Source organism: Salmo trutta, chromosome 9, assembly GCF_901001165.1.
Source record: "Salmo trutta chromosome 9, fSalTru1.1, whole genome shotgun sequence".
Taxonomy (NCBI): Eukaryota; Metazoa; Chordata; class Actinopteri; order Salmoniformes; family Salmonidae; genus Salmo; species Salmo trutta.
Window position 1 is genome coordinate 20,712,445 of NC_042965.1, and position 27,819 is coordinate 20,740,263.

At 43.0% G+C, this 27,819-nt stretch overlaps 1 protein-coding gene across 1 annotated transcript in view; it reads right to left on the minus strand.

Moving 5' to 3' along the window:
• The window catches only part of LOC115199591 (tetratricopeptide repeat protein 28), a 225,624-nt gene that overhangs the window by 106,454 nt on the left and 91,351 nt on the right, over positions 1–27,819 (minus strand). The window contains exons 2-3 of the mRNA XM_029761921.1: positions 9,417–9,564; positions 677–949 (exon numbers count right to left, since the gene is read on the minus strand). Of these exons, the coding sequence (XP_029617781.1) occupies positions 677–949; positions 9,417–9,564 (421 nt within the window). The remainder of the gene's footprint in view (positions 1–676; positions 950–9,416; positions 9,565–27,819) is intronic.

Below are 27,819 nucleotides of genomic sequence, written 5' to 3' on the forward strand. Positions count from 1 at the left end.
CATGTAAGGGACAGTCACTCCAGGACAGTATGGGACAAAGGACAATGTTCTCTATACAAATTCATCTGAGAACATAATCAATACATTGTAACTTTCAATACAAGCATCTGTATACTTGTTTGTTTCTCACTCAGGTTATATACAGTACAACAGGGACATCAATAGTAAATGTGCTGTCATTCAGTGTGGATTTACAGGCCAGTCATGGTCCTCCACCATCTTAGAGCAGTGATGCGATGGATCTGCTTGACACTGACATCCCATGATGTCCTTAAATGGAGTACTGGGCGTTCTAAGCTGCTGTACAGACAGAGCTCCACAGTAGAAGTAGACCTGCTATACCTGACCTCCGGCCCTAGTGGGGTGAGAGGTGGAGAGGGGGAGGCCTTATTACATCTGCCTGACAGACAGGCCCCCCCATACATAGCCAGAGAGCCAGGCTCTCTACCTAAAAACCACAGCACTCTGCTCCATCCAGACCCTTATCTCCTGCTGCTCTGCTATACACTGCCCACTTATGTGTCAAACTGTGTGGGGTCAGGAGAGTCCAGACAATCTGGGCTGCCTCACACACACAGTAACTCAGGACCAGATAGAGACATACCAATACCCACAGATACGAACAGAAATAAACAGACAAAAACACACACACAAACATACACCCCTGTGGTCTCACCTAGTGTCTTGGAAACCTCCAGGTCTTGCTGCATGTATCCGGTGCTCTTCTCTGCATTGCCCAGGGACCAGTGGGCGCTGCTGAGGGCTGAGAAGACGGAGCCACGCAGCTTGAGGCTGCAGGTACCGATCTTTAACGCGGCCTCCAGGACCACCACGGATGCGGTGTGGTGGGCCGCCGTCAGCAGCTCCTGACCAATCACTGACACCACCACGAATGGACTCTTGTCCAGCTTCATCTTCTGCAGCTGTTGGTAGGTGGGTTCCAGGGACTCTATGTGGAGGGAGGGGAGAGGAGGGGGTTAGGGATGGTCATGATGGGGGCTACTGGACTCATTCAGATAGATTTTTTTGAATTCCTTTCAGTTTCATGGAATACACAAGGTTCTCCATACTGCAGCTCACGAACAATGACTGTATGCTGCTTAGGTAAATTACTGTACACTAGTCATGTTGATTGGTTCACCAGAATATCTTGTAAGATGGAAAATCTCAATAGCTCCATATAAACTCATCCCAGTCCTCAGTGCATCTAGTTAAGTCTGACACAATTACTGTATAATCGTGTAACCAACGATTAGTGATGAAGAGCATCATGAAAATAAAATAACCGTCATAACTGTCTTGATATACAGTACCAGTCAAAAGTTTGGACACAACTACTCATTCAAGGGTTTTTCTTTATTTTTACTATTTTATACATTGTAGAATAATAGTGAGGACATGAAAACTATGAAATAACACAGATGGAATGATGTAGTAACCAAAAAAGTATTAAACAATTCAAAATATATTTTATATTTGAGATTCTTCAAAGTAGCCTCCCTTCGCCTTGAGGACAGCTTTGCACACTCTTGGCATTCTCTCAACCAGCTTCACTTGGAATGCTTTTCCAACAGTCTTGAAGGAGTTCCCACATATACTTAGCAATTGTTGGCTGCTTTTCCTTCACTCTGTGGTCCAACTCATCCCAAACCATCTCAATTGGGTTGAGGTCGGGTGATTGTGGAGGTCAGGTCATCTGATGCTGCAGCACTCCATCACTCTCCTTCGTGGTCAAATAGCCCTTATACAGCCTAGAGCTGTATTGAGTCATTGTCCTGTTGAAAAACAAATGATAGTCCCAAACCAGATGGGATGGCGTATCGCTGCAGAATGCTGTGGTAGCCATGCTGGTTAAGTGTGCCTTGAATTCTAAATACATCACTGACAGTGTCACCAGCAGAGCACCCCCACACCATCACACCTCCTCCTCCATGCTTCACGGTGGGAACTACACATGCGGAGATCCTCTGCTTACCTCAACAAGCTTCATGAGGTAGTAACCTGTAATGCATTTCAATTAACAGGTGTGACATGTTTAATGTTAATTTGTGGAATTTCTTTCCTTCTTAATGCATTTGATCCAATCAGTTGTGTTGTGACAAGGTAAGGGTGGTATACAGAAGATAGCCCTATTTGGTAAAAGTCCATATTATGGCAAGAACAGCTCAAATAAGCAAAGAGACTCGACAGTCAATCATTATTTTAAGACATGGTCAGTCAATGTGGAAAATTTCAAGAACTTCTTCAAGTGCAGTCGCAAAAACCATCAAGCACTATGATGAAATTGGCTCTCACGAGGACCGCCAAAGGAAAGGAAGACCCAGAGTTACCTCTGCTGCAGAGGATAAGTTCATTAGAGTTACCAGCCTCAGAAATTGCAGCCAAAATAAATGCTTCACAGAGTTCAAGTAACAGACACATCTCAACATCAACTGTTCAGAGGAGGCCTTCATGTTCAAATTGCTGCAAAGAAACCACTACTTATGGACACCAATAAGAAGAATAGACTTGCTTGAGCCAAGAAACACGAGCAATGGACATTAGACCTCTGGAAATCTGTCCTTTGGTATGATGAGTCCAAATTTGAGATTTTTGGTTCCAACCTCCGTGTCTTTGTGAGACACAGAGGCTGTGTCAGGGCTATTTAACCAAGAAGGAGAGTGATGGAGTGTTGCATCAGATGACCTGGCCTCCACAATCACCCGACCTCAACCCAATTCAACCTGATTACTGCTTACAAGCAAAAACTAAAGCAGGAAGTACAAGTGACTCGCTCAATACAGAAGTGGTCAGCCTGCATGATCATGCTCTCCATAGCTGATGTGAGCAAGGTCAACATTCACAAAGCTCCGGGGCCAGACGGATTACCAGGAAGTGTACTCAAAGCATGCGCGGACCAAATGCCAATTGTCTTCACTGACATTTTCAACCTCCCCCGGCCGAGTCTGTAATACCTACATGTTTCAAACAGACCACCATTGTCCCTGTGCCCAAGATAGCGAAGGTAACCTGCCTAAATGATTACCGCCCGTAGCACTCCCGTCGGTAACCATGAAGTGCTTTGAAAGGCTGGTCATGGCTCACATCAACACCATCATGCCAGAAACCCTAGACCCACTCTAACTCGCATACCTCCCCAACAGATCAACAGATGACGCAATCTCAATCGCACTCCACACTGGACAAAAGGAACACCTATGTGAGAATGCTGTTCATTGACTACAGCTCAGCGTTCAACACCATAGTGCCCACAAAGCTCATCACTAAGTTAAGGACGCTGGTACTAAATACCTCCCTCTGCAACTGGATCCTTGACTTCCTGACGGGCCGCCGCCAGGTGGTAAAGGTAGGTAACAACACATCTGCCACGCTGATCCTCAACACTGGGACCCCTCAGGGGTGCGTGCTTAGTTCCCTCCTGTACTCCCTGTTCACCAACCACTGCGTGGCCAAACATGACTCCAACACCATCATTAAGTTTTCTCACAACACAACAGTGGTAGGCCTGATCATCGACAATGATGAGACAGCCTATAGGGAGGAGGTCAGAGACAATAACCTCTCTCTCAACGTGAGCAAGACAAAGGAGCTGATTGTGGACTATAGAAAACGGAGGGCAGAACAGGCCCCCATTAACATAGATGGGATTGAAGTGGAGCGGGTCGAGAGTTTCAAGTTACTTGGTGTCCACATCACCAACAAACTATCATGGTCCAAACACACCAAGACTGTTGTGAAAAGGGCACGACAACACCTTTCCCCCTCAGGAGACTGAAAAGACTTGGCATGGGTCCCCCAGATCCTCAAAAAGTTCTACAGCTGCACCATTGAGAGCATCCTGACCGGTTGTATTACCACCTGGTATGGCAACTGCTCAGCATCTGACTGGAAGGTGCTACAGAGGGTAGTGTTACTGCCCAGTACATCACTGGGGCCAAGCTTCCTGACATCCAGGACCTATATACTAGGTGGTGTCAGAGGAAGGCCCAAAACAATGTCAAAGACTTCAGTCTCCCAAGTCATAGACTGTTCTCTCTGCTACCGCATGGCAAGCAGTACTGGAATGCCATGTCTAGGACCAAAAGGCTCCTTAACAGATTCTACCCCAAGCCATAAGACTGCTGAACAACTAAACTAATCAAATGGCCACCTGGACTATTTACATTGAACCCCCCCCCTTTTGTTTTTACACTGCTGCTACTTGCTGTTTATTATCTATGCATAGTCACTTTACAAATGACCTCGATTAACCTGTACCCCCGCACATTGACTCGGTACCGGTACCTCCTGTATATAGCCTCATTATTGTTATGTCAATTTATTGTGTTACCTTGTGATTTTTACTCTATTTTATTAACTCTATATCTTGAACTACATTGTTGGTTAAGGGCTTGTAAGTAAGCATTTCACGGTAAGGTGAAACCTGTTGTATTCAGCGCATGTGACAAACAACATTTGATTTGATTTGAATTGAGATTGTTTGGGATGAGTTGGACCACAGAGTGAAGGAAAAGCAGCCAACAAGTGCTCAGCATATATGGGAACTCCTTCAAGACTGCTGGAAAAGCATTCCAGATGAAGCTGGTTGAGAGAATGCCAAGAGTGTGCAAAGCTGTTATCAAGGTGAAGGGTGGCTACTTTGAAGAATCTAAAATATATTTTGATTTGTTTAACACTTTTTTGGTTACAATATGATTCTGTATGTGTTATTTCATAGTTTTGATGTCTTCACTATTATTCTACAATGTAGGAAATAGTAAAAATAAAAAAAGACCCTTGAATGAGTAGGTGTGTCCAAACTTGTGACTGGTAGTGTATATATATTTGTTTTTTTCTTCTGTGTGTAGCGAACAGCTGACTGAAGACAGGACGGGGCATTCGTGCGGTTGAGTCCGTTTCAGAGGTAACATGGACTCTTACAACATGATGAAACTTTATTGCTCCTTGCTGAAACAAGCAAGTGTTGTAGCAGACGAGTCTTTAGTTTCCCAGGCAACGCCCCCTCCCTGCAGCAGAAGCACATGCAGTCAGGAGCGGAGGAGAGAAGAAAATGCGTGTCTAATATATTTTGGCTGACCAATAACCGTCATCCAAAATTCCATGACCGTCACATCTACTGTGTTTCAGGGAGAGCAATCAGTGTGTCTTTTGTTAGCTAAATGAGCTGAGCTTGTCTGAGTGATTGCTTTAGAACATGGATTTCACTGACAACAAGACAAACAAATGAATACACCATTCACAGGTACCACTATTACGGGCAATTTAATACAGGGCAATTTCAAAGACAGCACAGTGAAATTATATTTCTATGTCTCTTCATTTTTTCATTCGATGTTGCAGTTTGAGAGAGAAAAGAAAATCCGGAGTGGGTTTTGAGGGCCGGTGAGTGTTAAGAGTGATGGTGAACATGCTGCTGTAACACACAGGGGAGAGAGGCAGAGGAATGCAGAGCGGAGAGGAGACACACAAGGTGACCTTTGGGAAGGCTGAAAATGCACACAATACTATAAATCAACGGTGGGCAACGCAAGGTTTGGGATCCACAGCCCCTCCAGATTACTGACATTACCCGCCAGCCAGCCTGCCAGCCAGCCCGCCAGACAGCCAGGCAGCAAATTGGGAGGCTGACAGGGAGGGGGACGGGACAGGGGTGACATCCCGTGTGTGTATGTGTGTGTGCGCGTGCCTGCCTGCGTGTGTGTACTGTATGTGGGAGTGTGTGTACTGTATATGTGAGTGTGTGTACTGTATATGTGAGTGCAAGTGTGTGAACATGAAGGGGAATATGAAATATACCTGTGCCCCTTCTGCAAATATTCTTAGCAGAGTTGCAGTTAATTAGGTCAACTCCTCCCCCACAGAGGTTTTTCTGTAATAATGTACCTGTACAAGGCAGATCGTGCCTGCAGTCAGATGTAGTGTATGCCTGCTACTGTATCAGTCATGCCCATGCACTTAAAGACCATGACACTCATTGGTTCAGACAAACACTTACAAACAACAAAATACACATGAACATTATCTGAATAGCCTGGTGGTAGTACCAAGCCACCCAGACTGAAACTAATATTCACCACACACACACAAAATGATACACGTCTATAGTCTTCACACAAGCATTCAAAAATATAATTGATGATGCTATTTCAAGTGCATCACTTGTGTTCCAGCGGTTGGTAGAATGGAACGCTAGCAGAAACACTGTGCATATCATATCCATTCATAGCTGGTAATTGTATTCAAAGTGATACACAGAGTAGTGTCATAAATCAAACATTGCTATCTCTCTCTCTGTCTCTCTGTCTCTCTCGCCGTCTTTCTCTTTTTCTCTCTCTCTGTCACGGTCTTATTCTCTCTCTTTCTCAAGTCCAAGCTCCAGAGTTTCAGCGACAGGGCCTTCTCCAGGGATGATCCAAGGCTCTGGAACTCCTTCCCTCCAACCATCCGTGACTCTGAATCCATCACCATCTTTCAGTCCCTCCTAAAGCCCAACCTCTTCACCTTGGCCTACCTCTAAGCCCCACCCCACAGACACTCTCTCCCACACACGCTCTCTCTATCCCAAACACACACACATACACACACACACAACACCTGCTCGCTCACTCATACACTGACACATCACATTCTTTCCTCTTCTTTAAGCTCGTCCCCTTCTCTTTGTTTCATGTTTTTGTTACTTCCTGCTGTTAGACTGGCGTTGTCTTGTTTTGATATCTCGGTTTAGTTTCATTGAAAAGTCCTATATAAGTCCCATGTACTATTATTACCAATCCTTTTACAAACATGGAGTAAATATCATCCACATGTACATAAACAGGTACAGTACATTCATATATAGTTCCTTCTCCTGCTCTCAGGCTTGGTCTCATAAAAGGGAGGCCCTGGGAGGTTGGTGACCATTACAAACCCATGTAGCGGACATTCTGTTTTCCCCTGCCTTTAAATACAACCATGACTCATTTCACCTTCCCATTTCACGAGCCATTCTCTTCTTTGGGTCTGTGACTGTGAAGAGGCAGAGAGCTGACTGCTGAGAGGGCTAAAGTCCTCCTGTATCCTACGTCTGTTTTTCTGCATCCCCATACATACTAAAAAGAACATACTGAAAGTACCATATTTTCTCATCATCATGATCATTATGGTGACATTGTTTATTATGGAGACATTGTCTCTCGTCCAACTCTAAGAGCTCAGTCAGGGAACTTCAGAGCTGGTCCAAGATAATAATAATCATCATTTTGTGGGTTCTTATATTTGTCCTACTTCACATGCACAAGTGTGTATTATACGCATGTGTGAATTTGAAATGTGTTTTTTTGCATATCCCAACTCTCCCTGAGACTTCCTCGGAGATTGGGGTCGCGGCCAGGGTCAACCATTATCAACGGCAACCCCGGAGCAATGAGGGTTAAGTGCCTTGCTCAAACGCACATCAACAGATGTTTCATCTTGTCAGCTCGGGGATTCAAACTAGCAACCTTTCGGTTACTGGCCCAACACTCTAAACGCTAGGCTACCTGCGGCCCAAGTTTACGGGACAAACAGAACAGAAGAGAACCAAGCCCATTTACTCTCAACAATGACTACTGATTGGGCTTGATTTCTCTCATTTCATCTCACTCAGCGATATTCACCGCAGGAAAAAAAAGATGCATCAAAACCTTGATATCTGAGGAGTTCGAAGCTGACATAATGATCACAGGCGGCAGAGAAGAGAGCCGGGGATACAGAGGGTTCTGAGAGCAGTTTCCCCTCCTTTGAAAGCTCTTTGTTGTGGGAAACACAAAGGCGTAGAGTACAGTAGAATTCTGGACTCATGGAAAATCTTTCAGATCTATACGAGGAAGAGAGAGGGAACTAACGTCTGTGTTGCGTCATGTGGGGAAAAGTGTTTGGCAAAGCCACAGTGACAATGTGAGAATGTAACATTGTTATACTAAAGTAAACACAAACAGTGGTGATAGTGTGCTTCAGGGGAATTTTATACACACTTTTTGTCTCCTTGAAGACAAAGGACTTGAATATGTTTTCTTGCTTTCATTATTTGTGTGCTTTGTCCACTGTTTGAATGAGCACACCTTTATCTGTCTCGCTATGCCCAACGACAGAATAAAAAGTCAACATGTAAAGAAAAACATGAAAGTGAATGTGATGTATGTGTTGGCCTGAAAACAACAAGTAGCTACTTGACTAATACTAGTTGTATATCATCAGTATGTGAGAGAGATCAGAGAGAGTGGATCCACATGGCTGTGTTCTGTTCATCTTCTTCATTACACTTCAACTCTGTATTTAACTAGCTGGGGCAAAAGTTTAGTAAGACCCTAGCGACACCAAACTCCAAGCGAGGGGAAAATTAAATGAGTGGGTTTGGTAATCCCCAGGTAATCCTGGGAGGGGTGTGTTACACGGACGATAAGACGGGCTGGCAGCAACATGCCATCTTCGACTTCAGCGAGAGAAAGCAACGCTTTCCTACCTTTTCCTTATCACAGGGTTTTGGCTGCACAACACTGATTATCCTCCCTGTTTGCTGGCGTAACGCTGATTATCTTCCTCCTATGCCAGGAGCCCCTCTGAGAGGATCATTGCTCTTAATCCCCCGACCTAGCCCCCCCTAACAAACCTTGGACAGGCTCCCTCCCTCCGTCGCTAGCTGCCTCCCTCCCTGGCACCATGGGAAACGTGGTAAACAATTAAGAGATTTAAAAAGCCTGAGCCAAGAGCTTCTCCTATTCTACTGAGAGAGAGGCCAGTCAGGTCCACAGTGTTTAGTGTTGGGCCCACTCTCAAGTCCTTTTGCTGTTAGGCTTCCAGTGACAAGGTTTATGTAATCAATGTACCTCAGATGGGTTTTTCACTCAGTGCTTGTTTTTTCCATGTATTCAGATTCAGCCTTTCGCTAACAGGGATTGACAGAGGTGCTCCATGCAACCTAAAACACAATGACTCCTCTCTGAACAGAACAGAACAGAACACAGACATGTGGATCCACTCTCTCTGATCTCTCTCACACATCATGGAGCAGGGAAGTCACAGAGTTTACTGAAAGGCCTGGATATTAAGCTACTTGGCATTGGAAAATAGGACTGTATTGTTGGATGATTATTATGATAAATAAGTATATTTCTGATCAGCCTGACTGATAATCAGTCACACATACACTGAGACAGACAGACAGACAGACAGACAGACAGACAGACAGACAGACAGACAGACAGACAGACAGACAGACAGACAGACAGACAGACGAATACAGATATACAGTGTAAAGACATACAGTAGTCACTCTGACAGACAGCTAGAGTCACACTGACACATTAATTGACTGACGGGGATGGAGATTAGCGACATTTTGACCGTTAGAAAGACAGAGAAGAAAACAGAGAGAGATAGTAAGACAGAAGTGTTACCTCGTAGTGGGGACTTCATGGCAGCCTCCACCATGCCAACCAGTAGCTGCAGGCTCTTGGGGTCTTGGGCCAGCCCCGAGGCAAAGGCGGCCAACGCGTCGGCATGGCGACCAAGGTACTGAAGGGCAACACCCTGTCGGAAGTATGCCTGTAGAGAGGAGAGAGAGAGGGAGAGGGAAGGAAAGAGAAAGAGAGAGAGAGTTAGACCCAATCAAATCATGGGAAAACAAAAAGATAATTACTTGACACATTGGAAAGAATTTACAAAAACACTGAGCAAACTAGAATGCTATTTGGCCCTAATCAGAGAGTACACAGTGGCAGAATACCTGATCACTGTGACTGACCCAAAATGTAAGAAATCTTTGACTATGTACAGACTCAGTGATCATAGCCTTGCTATTGAGAAAAGCCGCCGTAGGCAGACCTGGCTCTCAAGAGAAGACAGGCTATGTGCACACTGCCCACAAAAAGGTGGAAACTGAGCTGCACTTCCTAACCTCCTGACAAATGTATGACTATTAGAGACACGTATTTCCCTCAGATTACACAGACCAACAAAGAATTCTAAAACAAATCCAATTTTGATAAACTCCCATATCTATTGGGTGAAATACCACAGCATGCCATCACAGCAGCAATATTTGTGACCTGCTGCCACAAGAAAAAGACAACCAGTGAAGAACAAAAATAATTGTAAATACAACCTATATTTATGTTTATTTATTTTCCCTTTTGTACTTTAACTATTTGTATATCATTACAACACTGTATATAGACATAATATGACATTTGAAATGTCTTTATTCTTTTGGAACTTTTGTGAGTGTAATGTTTACTGTATATTTTGTATTGTTTATTTATCTGTTTTACTTGCTTTGGCAAAGCAAACATGTGTTTCCTATGTCAATAAAGCCCTTCAATTGAAATTGAATTGAGAGTGAGAAGTCACTACTGCAATCTAGCTTCACAGCATGGGGCTGCAAACAAACACATTACCAGACACACTCATTTAACGCAACTTTCATTTTTTTTTCACATGAGCAGTTTTCAGAGTACATGGCACCACTCTCCTTTTGTATTCCCATAATAGAGCGATCACTGTGTTTCCTGTACTTGTTAATTGGATTATACATTTTGCATAAACGCACATGATACAGTACACACTCATCGGTTGCATTTCTCAAGAGCATGCCATTGTTTTCTATTCACACAAATGGTTTTGGTTTGCAGTGGGTATCGTCTGCGCACAAGTGTAGAGTAAAGGGATTTCTATTAGATTCCGTTGAAAGAGCTTAGAGAGGGAGAGAGAGCTAGCCTACATAATGTAGTTACTTTATAGCATCATAAAAGAATAGCCATAAATAATCCAGACTTTCCATGTTATTTTTCACAGTTTTGCTATAATGACATACAGTACGTGTACTACCACCCTGAATCTGCCATGGCCTATTTGTCGACATCTGGGCCTTTCAATAGTGTGGAGCCCTCGAGTAAAATTCCTCCTCTTCCACCAGTTTGTTCCCACTGCTCCCAGATAGCCAGTCAGTCACATGGTGGTTGAATCTTCCACCAGTTTGTTCCCACTGCTCCCAGATAGCCAGTCAGTCACATGGTGGTTGAATCTTCCACCAGTTTGTTCCCACTGCTCCCAGATAGCCAGTCAGTCACATGGTGGTTGAATCTTCCACCAGTTTGTTCCCACTGCTCCCAGATAGCCAGTCAGTCACATGGTGGTTGAATCTTCCACCAGTTTGTTCCCACTGCTCCCAGATAGCCAGTCAGTCACATGGTGGTTGAATCTTCCACCAGTTTGTTCCCACTGCTCCCAGATAGCCAGTCAGTCACATGGTGGTTGAATCTTCCACCAGTTTGTTCCCACTGCTCCCAGATAGCCAGTCAGTCACATGGTGGTTGAATCTTCCACCAGTTTGTTCCCACTGCTCCCAGATAGCCAGTCAGTCACATGGTGGTTGAATCTTCCACCAGTTTGTTCCCACTGCTCCCAGATAGCCAGTCAGTCACATGGTGGTTGAATCTTCCACCAGTTTGTTCCCACTGCTCCCAGATAGCCAGTCAGTCACATGGTGGTTGAATCTTCCACCAGTTTGTTCCCACTGCTCCCAGATAGCCAGTCAGTCACATGGTGGTTGAATCTTCCACCAGTTTGTTCCCACTGCTCCCAGATAGCCAGTCAGTCACATTGTGGTTGAAGTGTGATTTAACAGCAGTGAAAGGCACAGATCATGTGGCCACAGCCATATCTGATACTGACACTCTACAATGTTTGGGAACATTTAAGAAATGGATTGTGTGTGTGTGTGTGTGTGTGTGTGTGTGTGTGTGTGTGTGTGTGTGTGTGTGTGTGTGTGTGTGTGTGTGTGTGTGTATATGTGTGTGTGGGGGGGCAAAACAAATACAATGTCCATTACCCAAAACCAATAGTATAATAAAGAGAACCAACATTTCACCAATAGGTTTCCAATGACAGCATCCTCTCCCCTGTCTAAGTGTAGCCTGTAGAGACAGAGCTGTTTCCTGGCCTGACTGTCTGTCTCTATCTGTCTGTCTCTATTTGTCTGTCTCTATCCGTCTCCGACTATGTTTGTGTCCCAAGGCTGATCTGAGACCAATCCCAAAACAGAACAGATCTCAGCCCTGCTCAGCTCTGATCCATTCTAACCCCCCCATGTTTGGGATGATATAAACAATACAAAAAGTTACAATACAGTGTTCCCCTTCCAACAGCCCAGACTAAGCCATAATACAGATTTCAGTAATACAATACTACACAATACAACCCTCGTCCAACATAATACATATCCAGCCATTTGCACTAAACCCAACATGCAGGATAACAGCTTCCTTTCCCTCCCCAAAGCCCCTCTACTGGGAATGTCTGAGTTTCTGACTAGGACTGGGAGACCAGGCTAACCTGCTGTCTGACAGGGAGACCAGGCTAGCTAGCAGATTCCAAAAGTGACACTGTCTGTCTGTATCTAACTATGTTTGTGTCCCAAGGCTGATCTGAGACAAATCCTAGTACAAAACTGAACAGAACCCAGCTCTGCTCAGCTCCATGCCCTTAATAAGCACTGCAGCCCAGCTCACAGCCTACTCCCGCCAAATCATTAAATCCACCCGCAGATCTGGGATGATATAACCAATGCAAAAGTTACACTAAAGTGTTCCCTTCTGAATAGCTGAGGAATGCTCAACTCCGTTCTCTTATTTCAAGGCAGAGTTGAGTTTTGATAACTGGTCGTGTGATTTGCTAGCAACAACATTGAGTCACCATCAGTCGATACTTGTAAAAATGTCAATTCTGACAATTCTTAACAGTACCTATGTTTGTCCTGTACAACTGCGGTCCTTCCGCGTGGTGCTGAACTTCATACTTTTAATAAAACATTTGTTCAAATACAACTACTGACTTTTTCCTCATTTGTGTTGCTCAACTAGAGACGTACTGGCCTTGACGTACTACGCAAGCTGAGATCCAATTGGAACAAGGGTATTCGCGCTGAGTTGAGTATGAATTTCAGCACCATGCGGAAGGACCATGGTTGTACAGGACAAACAGAGATTTAGGATGGGGTGAAATGCTATTGCCTGGAAATACAATTTAAAGTTTGGTATGGATAGTCCTCTTACGTCTTTTCCTCTATAAATGTGTTAATTTTATCTGCGATTGTTTACATTTCTACATACATTTTGAAACCGCACAATGAATTTTATCCCAATAGCCAGAAGGGAGAGCCATGGGAAGCACTGAACTATAGAAATTTTGCCGAGGCAATATATACATTTTGACAGTAGATATTCTGCCAGTTAAAGCAACTGGGATATTATTCCATGTACTGAGGTCAGATTGAATTGATTTGAGTGTGCTGTTATGGTTTCTGGCAATCGTTTTTATCTTAGGAAGGAAATATATCTACACCCAAATATTTAAACGGGAAACGATTGGGATTCCATAAGTAGAGATGGAGTCCTCCATCGGGGTCTTGAGCGGCAGTAGGGCTGATTTGGTTAGATTCATTTTGTCATTTTAATTTATGAGATTCATTTATCTATGACCTTCAATGCATTTTGGAGCGATTGTGATATATTGTCTAGATATTGTAAAATATTATCTGCGTATAGTGAGATGAAGTGATCAGAAATTAGTGTTATATCCTTCGATTGATGAATTGCCTGGGCCAGGGGTTCCATGGATAATAAGAATAGCAAAGCGGAAAGTGGATCGCCTTGTCTGCAGCTTCTAGTGATTCTGAATGGAGCAGAGCAGATATTGCCTGTTATAACTATGGCTGAGGGATTGGCACATCATTGGTTCTTAAAGGACGTAAATGTGCATGTTAAATTATACATTTAATAAAAACTGTTGCACCTACAAACTTAGTCAATCTGACATATTTTAAGTCTAATGGAAAATACTCAGAAAACTCAGTTGCTAATAACACTGTAAAAACTCTGGTATGTGGTTCTCGGTAACAGCTCATGACAAGAGGCGGGGATTATGTTGTGTACCTCCAATCATGTTGATTTGTGAATTTTCTAAGAGGCTATGTGTAATATATGTATGTACAGTGTGTTCAGAAAGTATTCATACCCATTGACTTATTCCACATTTTGTTGTGTTACAGCGTTAATTCAAAATGGATTAAATCTTTTTTTCTTCTCACCCATCTACACACAATACCCCATAATGACAAAGTGTAAACATGTTTTTGGAAATGTTTGCAAATGTATTGAAAATGAAATACAGAAATGTCTAATTAACATAAATATTCACACCCCTTTGCTATGACACTCCAAATTGAGCTCAGGAGCATCCGATTTCCTTTGATCATCCTCACTACAACTTGATTGGAGTCCACCTGTGGCTAATTCAATTGTTTGGCCATGATTTAGAAAGAAACACACGTGTCTATATAAGTCCCACAGTTGACAGTGCATGTCAGAGCAGGAACTATATCAGGAAGTCCAAAGAACTGTCTGTAGATCTCCAAGAATTGTGATGAGGCACACAGTACCAGTCACAAGTTTGGACACACCTACTCATTCAAGGGTTTTTCATTATTTTACTATTTTCTACATTGTAGAACAATTGTGAAGACATCAAAACTATGAAATAACACATATGGAATCATGTAGTAACCAAAAAAGCGTTAAACATATCAAAATCTTCTACTTTGAAGAATCTCAAATATAAAATATATTTTGATTTGTTAAACACTTTTTTGGTTACTACATGATTCCATATGTGTTATTTCATAGTTTTGATGTCTTCACTATTATTCTACAATGTAGAAAATAGTAAAAATAAAGAAAAACTTTTGACTGGTACTGTATATTGGGGGAAGGGTATAAAACAATTCCTAGAGTGTTAAAAGTTTCCAAGAGCACAGTGGTCTCCATCATTGGGAAATGGAAAAAATATGGAACTACCCAGACTCTGCCTAGAGCTGGTCCTACCAAACTGAGCAACCGGACAAGAAGGACCTTGGTCAGGGAGGTGACCAAGAACCCAATCACTACTTTGACAGAACTACAGAGATGGGAGAACCTGCCAGAAGGAAGTTTCTACAGCACTTCACAAATCTGGGCTTTATGAGAGAGTGGCCAGATGGAAGCCACTCCTGAGACAAAGTCACATGACAGCACGCCTGGAGTTTGCAAAAAGGCACGTGAAAGACAGAGCATAAGGCAAAATATTCTGTGGTCTGATGAGACCAAAATGTTGTTCTTTGGCCTGAATGCAAAGCTCTGTGTCTAGAGAACACCAGGCACAGCTCATAGCCCATCTAACACCATCCATAACGTGAAGCACGGTGTGATGGTTGCTGATAATGGGCCTCTGTACGCCTATGTAGATATTCCATAAAAAAATCTGTCGTTTCCAGCTACAATAGTCATTTACAACATTAACAATGTCTACACTGTATTTCTGATCAATTTGATGTTATTTTAAAGGACAAAAAAACAACTTTCAAAAACAGTGACCCCAAACTTTTGAACAGTAGTGTAAATGAGAGCATTTCATTTTCAATAAATTAGCAAACATTTCTAAAAACATGTTTACACTTTCTTCACTTTATGGGGTATTGTGTGTAGATATTTTTTTTAATCAATTTTGAATTCAGGCTGTAACACAACAAAATGTGGAATAAGTCAAGGGGTATCAAATCAAATGTTATTTGTCACATACACATGGTTACCAGATGTTAATGTGAGTGTAGTGAAAAGCTTGTGCTTCTAGTTCCGACAGTAATATGCAGTAATATCTGACACGTAATCTAACAAATTCGCAACAACTACCTTATACAACTACCTTAAAAATATGGAATAAGAATATGTCCATATAAATATATGGATGAGCAATGGTCGTGCGGCATAGGCAAGATGCAATTGATGGTATGAAATACAGAATACACATATGAGATGAGTAATGTAGTATATGTAAACATTATTAAAGTCGCATTATTTAAAGTGACTAGTGATACCTTTATTAAATCCATTTATTAAAGTGGCCAGTGATTTCGGTCTGTATGTTGGCAGCAGCCTCTCTATGTTAGTGATGGCTGTTTAACTGACTAATGGCCTTGAGATAGAAGCTATTTTTCAGTCTCTCGGTCCCAGCTTTGATGCAGCTGTACTGACCTCACCTTCTGGATGATAGCGGGGTGAACAGGCAGTGGCTCGGGTGGTTATTGTCCTTGATGATCTTTAGGCCTTCCAGTGACATTGGGTGCTGTAGGTGTCCTGAGGGCAGATAGTTTGCCCCCGGTGATGCGTTGTGCAGACCGCATTACCCTCTGGAGAGCCTTGCGGATGAGGGCGGTGCAGTTGCCGTAACATGCGGTGATACAGCCCGACAGGATGCTCTCGATTGTGCATTTGTAAAAGTTTGTGAGGGTTTTAGGTGACAAGCCAAATTTCTTCAGCCTCCTGAGTTTGAAGAGGCGCTATTGCGCCTTCTTCGCCACGCTGTCTGTGAGGGTGGACCATTTCAGTTTGTCCGTGATGTGTACACCGAGGAACTTAAAACTTTCCACATTCTCCACTACTGTCCCGTTGATGTGGATAGGGGGGTGCTCCCTCTGCTGTTTCCTGAAGTCCACAATCATCTCCTTTGTTTTGTTGACGTTGAGTGAGAGGTTATTTTCCTGACACCACCCTCCAAGTGCCCTCACCTCCTCCCTGTAGGCTGTCTCGTCGTTGTTGGTAATCAAGCCCACTACTGTTGTAGTTGCACAGGGCGGGGTTGAGACCCAGGGCCATAAACTTAATGATGAGCTTGGAGGGTACTATGGTGTTGAATGCTGAGCTGTAGTCAATGAACAGCATTCTTATATAGGTATTCCTCTTGTCCAGATGGGTTAGGACAGTGTGCAGTGTGATGGCGATTGTATCGTCTGTGGACCTGTTGGGGCGGTATGCAAACTGAAGTAGGTCTAGGGTGGCAGGTAATGTGGAGGTGATATGATCCTTGACTATTCACTAAAAGCACTTCATGATGACAGAAGTGAGTGCAGTTAGTTCAGTTATCTTTGCCTTCTTCAGTACAGGAACAATGGTGGCCATCTTGAAGTATGTGGGGACAGCAGACTAGGATAGGGAGCGATTGAATATTTTCGTAAACACACCAGCCAGCTGGTCTGTGCATGCTCTGAGGACGTGGCTAGGGATGACGCATGGGCCAGCAGCCTTGCAAGGGTTAACGTGTTTACATTTTTTACTCACGTTGGCCACGGAGAGGGGGGGCCCGCAGTCCTTGGTAGCAGGCCGCATCAGTGGCACTGTATTATCCTGAAAGTGGGCAAAAAAGGTGTTTAGCTTGTCTGGAAGCAAGACGTCAGTGTCCGTGACGTAGCTGGTTTTCTTTTTGTAGTCCTTAATTGCCTGTAGACCCTGCCATATACGTGTCATGTGGGGGCCGTTGAATTACGACTCCATTTTGTCCCTATACCAACATTTCGCTTGTTTGATTGCCTTGCAGAGGGAATAACTACACTGTTTATATTCGGCCATATTCCCCGACCTCTTTCCATGGTTGAATGCGGTGGGTCACGCTTTCAGTTTTGCGCAAATACCGCCGTCTATCCGCGGTTTCTGGTTGGGGTAGGTTTTAGTAGTCACAGTGGGTACAACATCTCCAATGCACTTCCTAATAAACTCACTCACCAAGTCGGTGTATAAATCAATGTTATTGTCTGAGGCTTCATGGAACATTTTCCAGTCCACGTGATCAAAACAATTTTGAAGCGTGGATTCCGATTGGTCAGACCAGCATTGAATGATTCTAGTCATGGGTACATCCTGTTTGAGTTTCTGCCTATAGGACAGTACTAGCAAGATGGAGTTGTGGTCGGATTTCCCGAAGTAAGGGCGGGGGAGGGCCTTGTATGCATCGCAGAATTTAGAGTAGCAGTGGTCTAGTGTTTTCCTCTAGCGGGTACTACAGTCAATGTGTTGGTAGAATTTAGGTAGCCTTGCTCTCAAATTAGCTTTGTTAAAATCCACAGCTACAATAAATGCAGTCTCAGGATATATGGTTTCCAGTTTACATAGAGTCCAGAGGAGTTCTTTCAGTGCCGTTGAGGTATCTGCTTGGGGGGGATATACACGGATGTGGCTATAATCGAAGAGAATTCTCTTGGGAGATGTAGTCGGCATTTGATTGTAAGGAATTCTAGATCAGGTGAACAAAAGGACTTCAGTTCCTGTATGTTGTTATTGTTACACTATGAGTCGATAATCATGAGGCATACACCCCCGCCCTTCTTTTTACCAGAGAGATGTTTGTTTCTGTCGGCGAAACGCATGAAGAAACCCGGTGGCTGTACCGACTCTGACAACATTTCCCGAGTGAGCCATGTTTCTGTGAAACAGAGAATGTTACAATCTCTGATGTCTCTCTGGAAGGCAACTTGTGCCCTAATTTCGTCCACCTTGTTGTCTAGAGACTGGACATTTGCGACTAATATACTCGGAAGCGGTGGGTGTTGTGCTCGCCTTCTACGTCTGACCAGGAGGCCGCTCCGTCTGCCTCTCCTGCGGCGACAACGTTGTTTTGGGTCGGCCTCTGGGATTAGATCCAATGTCCAGGTGGAGGTCCGAACAAAGGATCCGCTTCGGGAAAGTCGTATTTCTGGTCGTAATGTTGGTAAGTTGACGTCGCTCTTATATCCAATGTTACATACAGTTCATCCTGGCTGTATGTAATAAGACTTAAGATTTTCTGGGCTAACAACGTAAGAAATAATACTTTAAAAAACGAATTACTGCATAGTTTCCTAAGGACTTGAAGTGAGTCGACCATCTCTGTCGGCGCCATCTTGTTTTAGGAATACTTTCTGAAGGCACTGGATATGTAATTCTAAGAGGCTAGGTGTACTATATGTAATTCTAAGAGGTTAACCTGCAGCCAGTCTGGGCTACTCCCTTCCCACTGAGGATACTCTGACTGCAGTAGCTAGCAGCTTCCAAAAGTGACACGGAAGATAATTTGTGATTAGCATCTAAGAGGCCTTTTCATTAGTGTGCTCAAGCCTCTCTCCAGCCTCTCTCCAGCCTCTCCGCAAGCACCAGTAGGGAAGGGGAAAAGGGGAGGGGATTAGGGAAAATGAGACATGACATTGAATTTATGGAGACCCGTAATTAATTTCACTTCCGTCCAAGACGCTGTTGATTACCAATCTCTCTCTGCCCTCGTCCCCCTCTCTCTGCTTCCCCCGAGCATGCATCACAACTCCATTGAAACATATGAGGACAGAGATTAGATTCAAAGCATTAACCTTTGTTCTAACACTGTTATTATAGGATGGGAACGAGGGCCAGTGTGCTTGCCGCTCGATATTAATTGCATCTGGTGGCGGCTGAGGCTGAGTTTGGGCTGCTTGCCGTAGGAGCAGAGAGACAGGCTCGAAGACCTTCTGCCCCAGGGAACAACAGACATTTAAAAGCACTTTTCTCTTTGATTAGATTTACCATATAACTGCTCTTTCATTCCCCTCTGAGAGCCAAGCAATGACAGAGAGAGAGAACCAACAAGAGGCAAAAAAGATTAATAATTGACATCTCCTTTATTTATTTTATTTGTCCCCCCTCCTGCCCTACATGTAAGTATTTAAAAACCTATACCCTTCAGAGGGCATTAAATATTGCAAAAACAAGCATGTGCATAAATGCAAAAATCAAAGAGCGACGGTGAAAGATGAGAGAATCGATGCACCACACCGCTTTAAAATAATTATCTCTCTGCCATTAATCTCAGCAGTCAAAACACACCATGTAGGCCACACATGCACACACAGACGCTTGAACGCACACGCACTTGAACACACACACATATGAGCATTCGCTGCTCAACAGGTCGGTTATGCCACTAGCAGGGAGAAGTTGGAGAATAAGGAGAGAGAGAGAGCATTTACCATTACGACACATTTCTATTCACACTTAACTGGATATTTTCTGAAAACACATCAGCAACCACTTAGAGCTGCAGCTCAAGCGATTAGCACACCCTTCAGCTCTCAGAGAGGAGAAGCAAGGAGAGAGCATCTGGGAGGCTCCACAGATTTGCCTTTCAAACGTATTACACAGTCACAAAGGAAAGGCAAAAGAGCATGCTTAATGACCTTACTGCCTCGCCTAGCCTTGCTTTCTCCCTATATAGAGAGAGGCCACATTGAGGATAAACACCACTGTTACCAAAGACACTTTAACTTCAATACAGCGTCTAACCTGACTAACGCAGGGCATCTTGTAAGAAATGACAACCAACGTTTCTCAACCTCTGTTTAGTGTGAAAATAAAACAACCTAAATTATTGAACCTTCCTTACTGCCTCTTTGGCTCCTCTGTTTTCAGCTACAATGTGCTCATGATACAGAACATGTGTGGATTGACAAGAAAGGTTTGTCGTTCTTACCCCAGGGTGGATTTTGTGTGTGTCTCTACATGTGTGTGAGAATGAGAGAAAGAAAGAGAGAGCGAGACTAGAGAGACAGAAGGAGAACAGAGTGGAGCTATGATAAAAGCTTTTCTTGTGTTCGAACATTTTAATATTTAATGACTGCTTGTTTGAAGTACTTTTAAATATTCATATTTTTATGCTTAAGAGGAAGAGGGAAAATGATGCAAAGAAAATATATACACATACATACTGGTAGATTGTGCTACTACACGGTCACACACACACACACACACACACACACACACACACACACACACACACACACACACACACACACACACACACACACACACACACACGTAGCAAATAGTAGGGCTCCTAGTCGGTGGGGTTTGACAGGAAGTTTACAGGATTACAGGATGTGTGGGTGTGTGTGAGCATGTGCGTGTGCGTGTGTGTGTGTGTGTGTGTGTGTGTGTGTGTGTGTGTGTGTGTGTGTGTGTGTGTGTGTGCTTGTGTGTGAGGGACCAACTGTTAGAGTGCTCTTTATTAGCAGATTTAGGTCCTAATACCCTGGGCATCTGTCCTCCTCCCCAATCAGCCTGGCCCTTTGACAACCCCCCCAGGGGTGTACTGAGACCCTATTTATTATTAGTGCGCCTGAGTGTGTGTGTTTGTGTTTGTGTGTGTGTGTGTGTGTGTGTGTGTGTGTGTGTGTGTGTGTGTGTGTGTGTGTGTGTGTGTGTGTTTATGCGCTAGCTAATCTTATTCAACACTCACAGTAGTCTCTCTCAAAATGTAAGCTCTACCACCAGTACTACTTCCGCAGATACAGTACATGACCAAAGGTATGTGGACACCTGCTCATCGAACATCTTATTCCAAAATCATGGACATTAATATGGAGTTGGTCCACCCCTTTGCTGCTATGACAGCCTTCTGGGAAGGCTTTCCACTCGATGTTAGAACAGTGCTGCAGGGACTTGCTTCCATTCAGCCACAAGAGCATTAGTGACGTCGGGCACTGATGTTGGGCGATTAGGCAATTAGGCCTGGCTTCTGCGTTCCAATTCATCACAAAGGTGTTCGATGGGGTCAAAATCAGGGCTCTGTGCAGGCCAGTCAAGTTCTTCCACACCAATCTCGACAAACCATTTCTGTATGGACCTCGCTTTGTGCATTGAGGCATTGTCATGCTGAAACAGGAAAGGGCCTTCCCCAAACTGTTGCAACAAAGTTGGAAGCACATAATTGTCTAGAATGTCATTGTATGCTGTAGCGTTAAAATTTACCTTCACTTGGAATTAAGGGATCTAGCCCAAACCATAAAAAACAGCCCCAAACCATTATTCCTCGTCCACCAAACTTTGCAGTTGGTACTAGTGTTTATTAGTTGGCACTACCGTTGACAGGTAGCGTTCTCCTTGCATCCGCCAAACTCAGATTTGTCTGTCGGACTGCCATATGGTGAAGCGTGATTCATCACTCCAGAGAACACGTTTCCACTGCTCCAGAGTTCAATGGTGGCGAGCTTTACACCACTCCAGCCGACGCTTGGCATTGCACATGGTGATCTTAGGTTAGTGTGCAGCGTCTTCCAGAGGAAGTTTGGAACTCAGTAGTGAGTGTTGCAGCCAAGGACAGTTGATTACAACGCGCTTCGCACTTCAGCACTCGGCGGTCCCGTTCTGTGAGCTTGTGTGGTCTACCACTTCGCGGCTGAGCAGTTGTTGCTCCTAGATGTTTCCACTTCACAATAACAGCACTTACAGTTGACCGGGGCACCTCTAGCAGGGCAGAAATCTGACGAACTGACTTGTTGGAAAGGTGGCATCTTTTGACGATGCCATGTTGAAAGTCACTGAGCTTCTCAATAAGGCCATTCTACTGCCAATGTTTGTCTATGGAGATTGCATGGCTGTCTGCTTGATTTTATGGACCTGTCAGCAACGTGTGTGGCTGAAATAGCCGAATTCAGGAATTTGAAGGGGTGTCCACATACTTTTGTATATAGATATATATTTATATAGATATAGATGTACACACAGATTTTCCATTAGCCTGTAATAGCCGGCTTTTGGGCGATAAAAAAAATGGAAAAGCTGATAAATAAAATTGGTATAGGTCAATTGTCAGAAGAAAAAAAATCCCATTGTGAAATATTGCATTTTAGCCTATCCATTGATTGAAATACCAGTCACTGTAGCATGAGAGCTGCTGATACAGCTGAAACAGCTATTTGTTGCTGCTGGAGTGAAACGTGCTTTAATAAGTCTAATCATTGCGCAACAATTCTAAAGGCAATCGCATGGGAAAAAAACAATGACTAAGATAAAAAAAAAGCTAAAATGTTAATTTCTGAACTGCTAATTGTAGCTCGCTTCCCATTCGCCATTCAAGTGGCATGCTGACTGTAGGAATGGTCACCAGAGCTGTTGCCAGAGAAGTGAATATTCATTTCTCTAACATAAGCCGCCTCCAACGTCGTTTTAAAGAATTTGGCAGTACGTCCAACCGGCCTCACAACCACAGACCACGTGTATGGCATTGTGTAAGCAAGCGGTTTGGCAATATCAACGTTGTGAACAGAGTGCCCCATCGTGGCGGTGGGGTTATGGTATGTGCAGGCAGAAGCTATGGACAATGAACGAAATTGCATTTTATTGATGGAAAATTGAATGCACAGAAATACCGTAATGAAATCCTGAGGCACATTGTGAGGCCCATTATCTGTGACCAACAGATGCATACCTGTATTCCCAGTCATGTGAAATCCATAGATTAGGGCCTAATGAGTTTATTTCACTTGACTGATTTCCTCATACAGTATGAACTGTAACTCAGTAACATCTTTGAAATTGTTGCATTTATATTTTTGTCCAGTATATTAGGCCTATGAAAAGGAGAGACGCAAATACAATATGAAGTCCATTCAACCTGGAGGAAGAAAATATTGTCCAAAAACAAACAAAAGTGGCACTGACCCAAAGATAAAGACTGAATATATTATGCACACTCACCGGGGATATGGCCGATGTTCTCTGCTGGTGCCAATAAGAGGCTACTTTTCACTCAATTAAGTTGAGAATTTTGATAACTAAAAGACAGATTGGATTATTTTTTTTCCAAACTATTTTTCCCCGATTGTATTTTAAAATATTTCAATATGTCTGGCTGGGTCTCATCTTTTCACTACAGTCATAAGTCAACAATCATCTGTTTTATTTGCCGTGTGCTCTGCCCAAATTGCGGGCCCTTCCGACAGTAGGATATGCAAAAAAACAAAAAAAGAAGCTAATGAGCCTCTTTGGCCAAATCATGCTTTCTGGTGTAGTGGCCTATTTTTAATGATTATATATATTTCTGTATAGACAGGAGCAAGCAGTCTATATAATTATAATATTAGGCTATATAATTTTGGCGATTGAATTCAATTTACTTTAGGGAAAGCTTAGCTTCCCCTAGTCTTATTGACGTGTGTCACAGAATATGTCGTACTCTTCGGCGAATATGTCGTATTTAAGAAAGAAGGACCAAGGCGCAGCGGGATTGTGGACACTCATGTTTATTAAAGGAAACATGTAAGGCATCCACTTGAACAAAAAAAACAATAAACAGTACTTACAATGGTAACAGTGTGGCAGGCTCAAACCAACGCAGTGCACACAAACAATTCCCCACAACCCCAAAGACAAACACACACACCTATATAGGACTTCCAATCAAAGGCAACTATACACACCTGCCTTCAATTGGAAGTCCCAATCATCAACATTAAACAAACACAAACCACCTGCCACATCCTGACCTAGACTAAGCAATATGCCCTCTGCTGGTCAGGACGTGACAACGTGCCACATGTGTATTCTAACATCTTCAAATTGCTAATTGGAATTTGGTAAGAATGACATACGCCGCTGCATCCGAGTTGCATGCTCTGTTAAGATGAATTTGGAGGTGAAAGAAACGCATACCTGGTTAGGTGAGGTGCTGGCTAGCAGAGTAGAACACTTGAAAAAGAAAAGTAGATCTGCACACTCTTGGAGTTCAGATGCAATCATTTATAACCAACGTTTTGACAGCCAAGCTGACAAACAGTGCAGGTCACTAGTTTCTATAGTTTAAAAGGAAACACACAGGTGTCTATAGTCATGGCCGGTGGTGACTTGAGTTTATTGGTTGATTTAGAGATATAAATAGAAAATATTCAAAAGCATGAATGGATAACATATGATCATAGATACATTTTGGATAAATAACCCTACAAACATTATTTACAATGGATAGCAAAAACACAATAATCACAAGAATGGCTTCAGATCAAAGTCTACGTTGAGACCGAAGGGAGCAAGGGTCACTAAATTATAGATCCAGTCGGCCTCTCATTTTAACAATAAATCGTCAAGGTCACCCCCTCTCCTAGGGAGGGTAACATGTTTGATGCCAATATATCAAAGGGACAAAATAGAGGTTTTATTTATATATCTAAACCAACCAGTAGAAATCAAGCAACAGCCAACCATGATTACAGACAACTGTGTTTGTCCTTAAAAACTCTATAAATTAGTGACCTGCAGTGTTTGTCATTATACCCTGATGAAGACTGCTTGGTTGTCGAAACGTTGGTTATAAAATTATTGCATCCGATCTCCTAAAGTGTGCGGTTCTCCTTTTCTTTTAATGTGAATTACCATAATCTAAATGTGATTTCTGTCATTCTGAGCACCGTGGATGGACGCCCTAATCAGGTTATGCACCCAATGCATATGGGTCCGGTACATTTCTCAAATGTCCGGTAGATTAAAATGCTGCTGGTCAAACGTCTGGCACCATATTTTCTTAACGGAAACCCTGGTACACATTCAAAAGTTTGGGGTCACTTAGAAATGTCCTTGTTTTTGAAAGAAAAGCACATTTTTGGTCCATTAAAATAACATCAAATTGACCTAGAAGGCCAGCATCCCGGAGTCTCTTCACTGTTGACGTTGAGACTGGTGTTTGCGGGTACTATTTAATGAAGCTGTCAGTTGATGACTTGTGAGGTGTCTGTTTCTCAAACTAGACACTAATGTACTTGTCCTCTTGCTCAATTGTGCATCGGGGCCTCCCACTCCTCTTTCTATTCTGGTTAGAGACAGTCTGTTCTGTGAAGGGAGTAGTACACAGTGTACAAGATCTTCAGTTTCTTGGCAATTTCTCGCATGGAATAGCCTTCATTTCTCAGAACAAGAATAGACTGACGAGTTTCTGGCCATTTTGAGCCTGTAATCGAACCCACAAATGCTGATGCTCCAGATACTCAACTAGTCTAAAGAAGGCCAATCAGCATAATAGTTTTCAGCTGCGCTAACATAATTGCAAAAGGGTTTTCTAATGTTCAATTAGCCTTTTAAAATGATAAACTTGGATTAGCTAACACAACGTGCCATTGGAACACAGGAGTGATGGTTGTTGATAATGGGCCTCTGTACGCCTATGTAGATATTCAATAAAAAATCTGCCGTTTCCAGCTACAATAGTCATTTACAACATTAACAATGTCTACACTGTATTTCTGATCAATTTGATGTTACTTTAATGGACAAAAAAAAAGTGATTTTCTTTCAAAAACAAGGACATTTCGTAGTGACCCCAAACTTTTGAATGGTAGAGTACATAGTTAACATACCGCCATATACACAGACACTCAACATCCTCTCTGGCCGTAACACATTTTCTATCAATAGGTTTACACATAGAAGCACACAGGCTGCTCATTTCATTTCACCTTCAAAAGTAGACAAGGTTGAGCTTATTTCTTATCTGTACACACCGACATGCATTCTCACAGACACATGCACACCCAGGCACATAGCACAGAAATACATCACAGAAATATACCAAACTCATTCCTTATCTCAGTTCTCTCTCTCTCTATCTTTCTCTCTTTCTCTCATATATATATATATATATATATATATATATATACACACACACACACACACACACACACACACACACACACACACACACACACACACCACAAGCAGGGCTTATAGGAAGTAATAGTGTAGGGTTATATTGCACTTCAGGGAGGTCAGTATCGGAGAAGCTAGTCCGATCAATGCAGGTCTTGGCCCGTATCCACAAAGCATCTCAGAAAAGGTCCTAGGAATCCTGTTAAAACCTGTTTTAAGACTAAAATAACGTACAGCTCAGAGTAGGTTTTAGGATGATGTTAAGACACTGCCCAGACAAAGTCTGAGCCAGGTGTAAAGTCACCTCATAAAAGTTTCTCAGCTGGTAATCAAGACAGTTTGAGGTTCAGCAAACGAAAGATGGTTTTGTCGCTCGTTGACATTGTTGACAAATGATGGGCAATAACCAAATGGCAATGAGGCATCGCCAGCTGTGAACTCTATATTACGCTTCAGACAACCACGGTGACTACAATACATCAAATGTTGCAATGTTAAAACAATTGATATCATTTTCACTTAAAATAATCACTTTGCCTGCTCTTAATTCTTGCCTAATACGTTGGCATGTGTAACACAAGTTTTTATTGCGTTGGGCAATAAATTTATTTTTTATAGGTCTTTCTTTTTTTCTTTTTTTTACAAATTCTGATATTTAAAATGATGTGATAGGCATATTGCACTGAATCATACAGCATGATGGTTGTTAAAAGCAGAATTCTGGTAACTCTTGTGAAAGAAAATCCTATTTTTAGGAACTCTCAGAAGCACACCAGGGAACCTCAACAGGATATCTAATATGAAGGCTAAAACTACAGTCCAATGTCAGCAGTATTACCACAGGAGCCCTGCCTGCTGTCTCTGTTGGGCTACGGAGGCTCAGTTTGAGCTATTGTCTAACACATGTCTGGAGGAGCTTACAACATGATTTAAAACATCTCTGTTCTGGGCTTTCGCTAGGACATCTCCACCAACAACCAATGTGTTCTAATAAGCGGTGAATGTGTCCGACAACAGAAGAGGCAGTCTGTTGGTTAACTCCAAGCTCCAGCTGCGTTCCAATGAGCATGCTCACTGGGCAGAGATTGGAGATATCAGTCATAATAGAAATCCTTTCAAATGATGAAATCAATAAAATACCAACAGCAGCTCCATTTCGACACTGTGTTTTTGCTGTGAGTGTGTGGTTAGAGCCAGGTCGCAGTTGTAAATGAGAACTTGTTCTCAACTGGCCTACCTGGTTAAATAAAGGTGAAATAAATAAAATAAATAGAGTGAGGCTGGTGCAGATGGTTTGTGATAGGCCACAAGCAGTTGGTGCCAGTGTTGTGTCTCTGAAAGCAACCCCTGCCAGCAATATAATGGAACCCAAATCAGGCCATCAAACAGTGACTGTAGGCTACAGTGTTGACACACACACAATAACAACTAACATCTAACTCCCATGACAATGCTAGCAGCACACATCCCACCCACACGTTGCCATCAAACAGTAAATTAGGCCCCCTCCACCAACCCTACC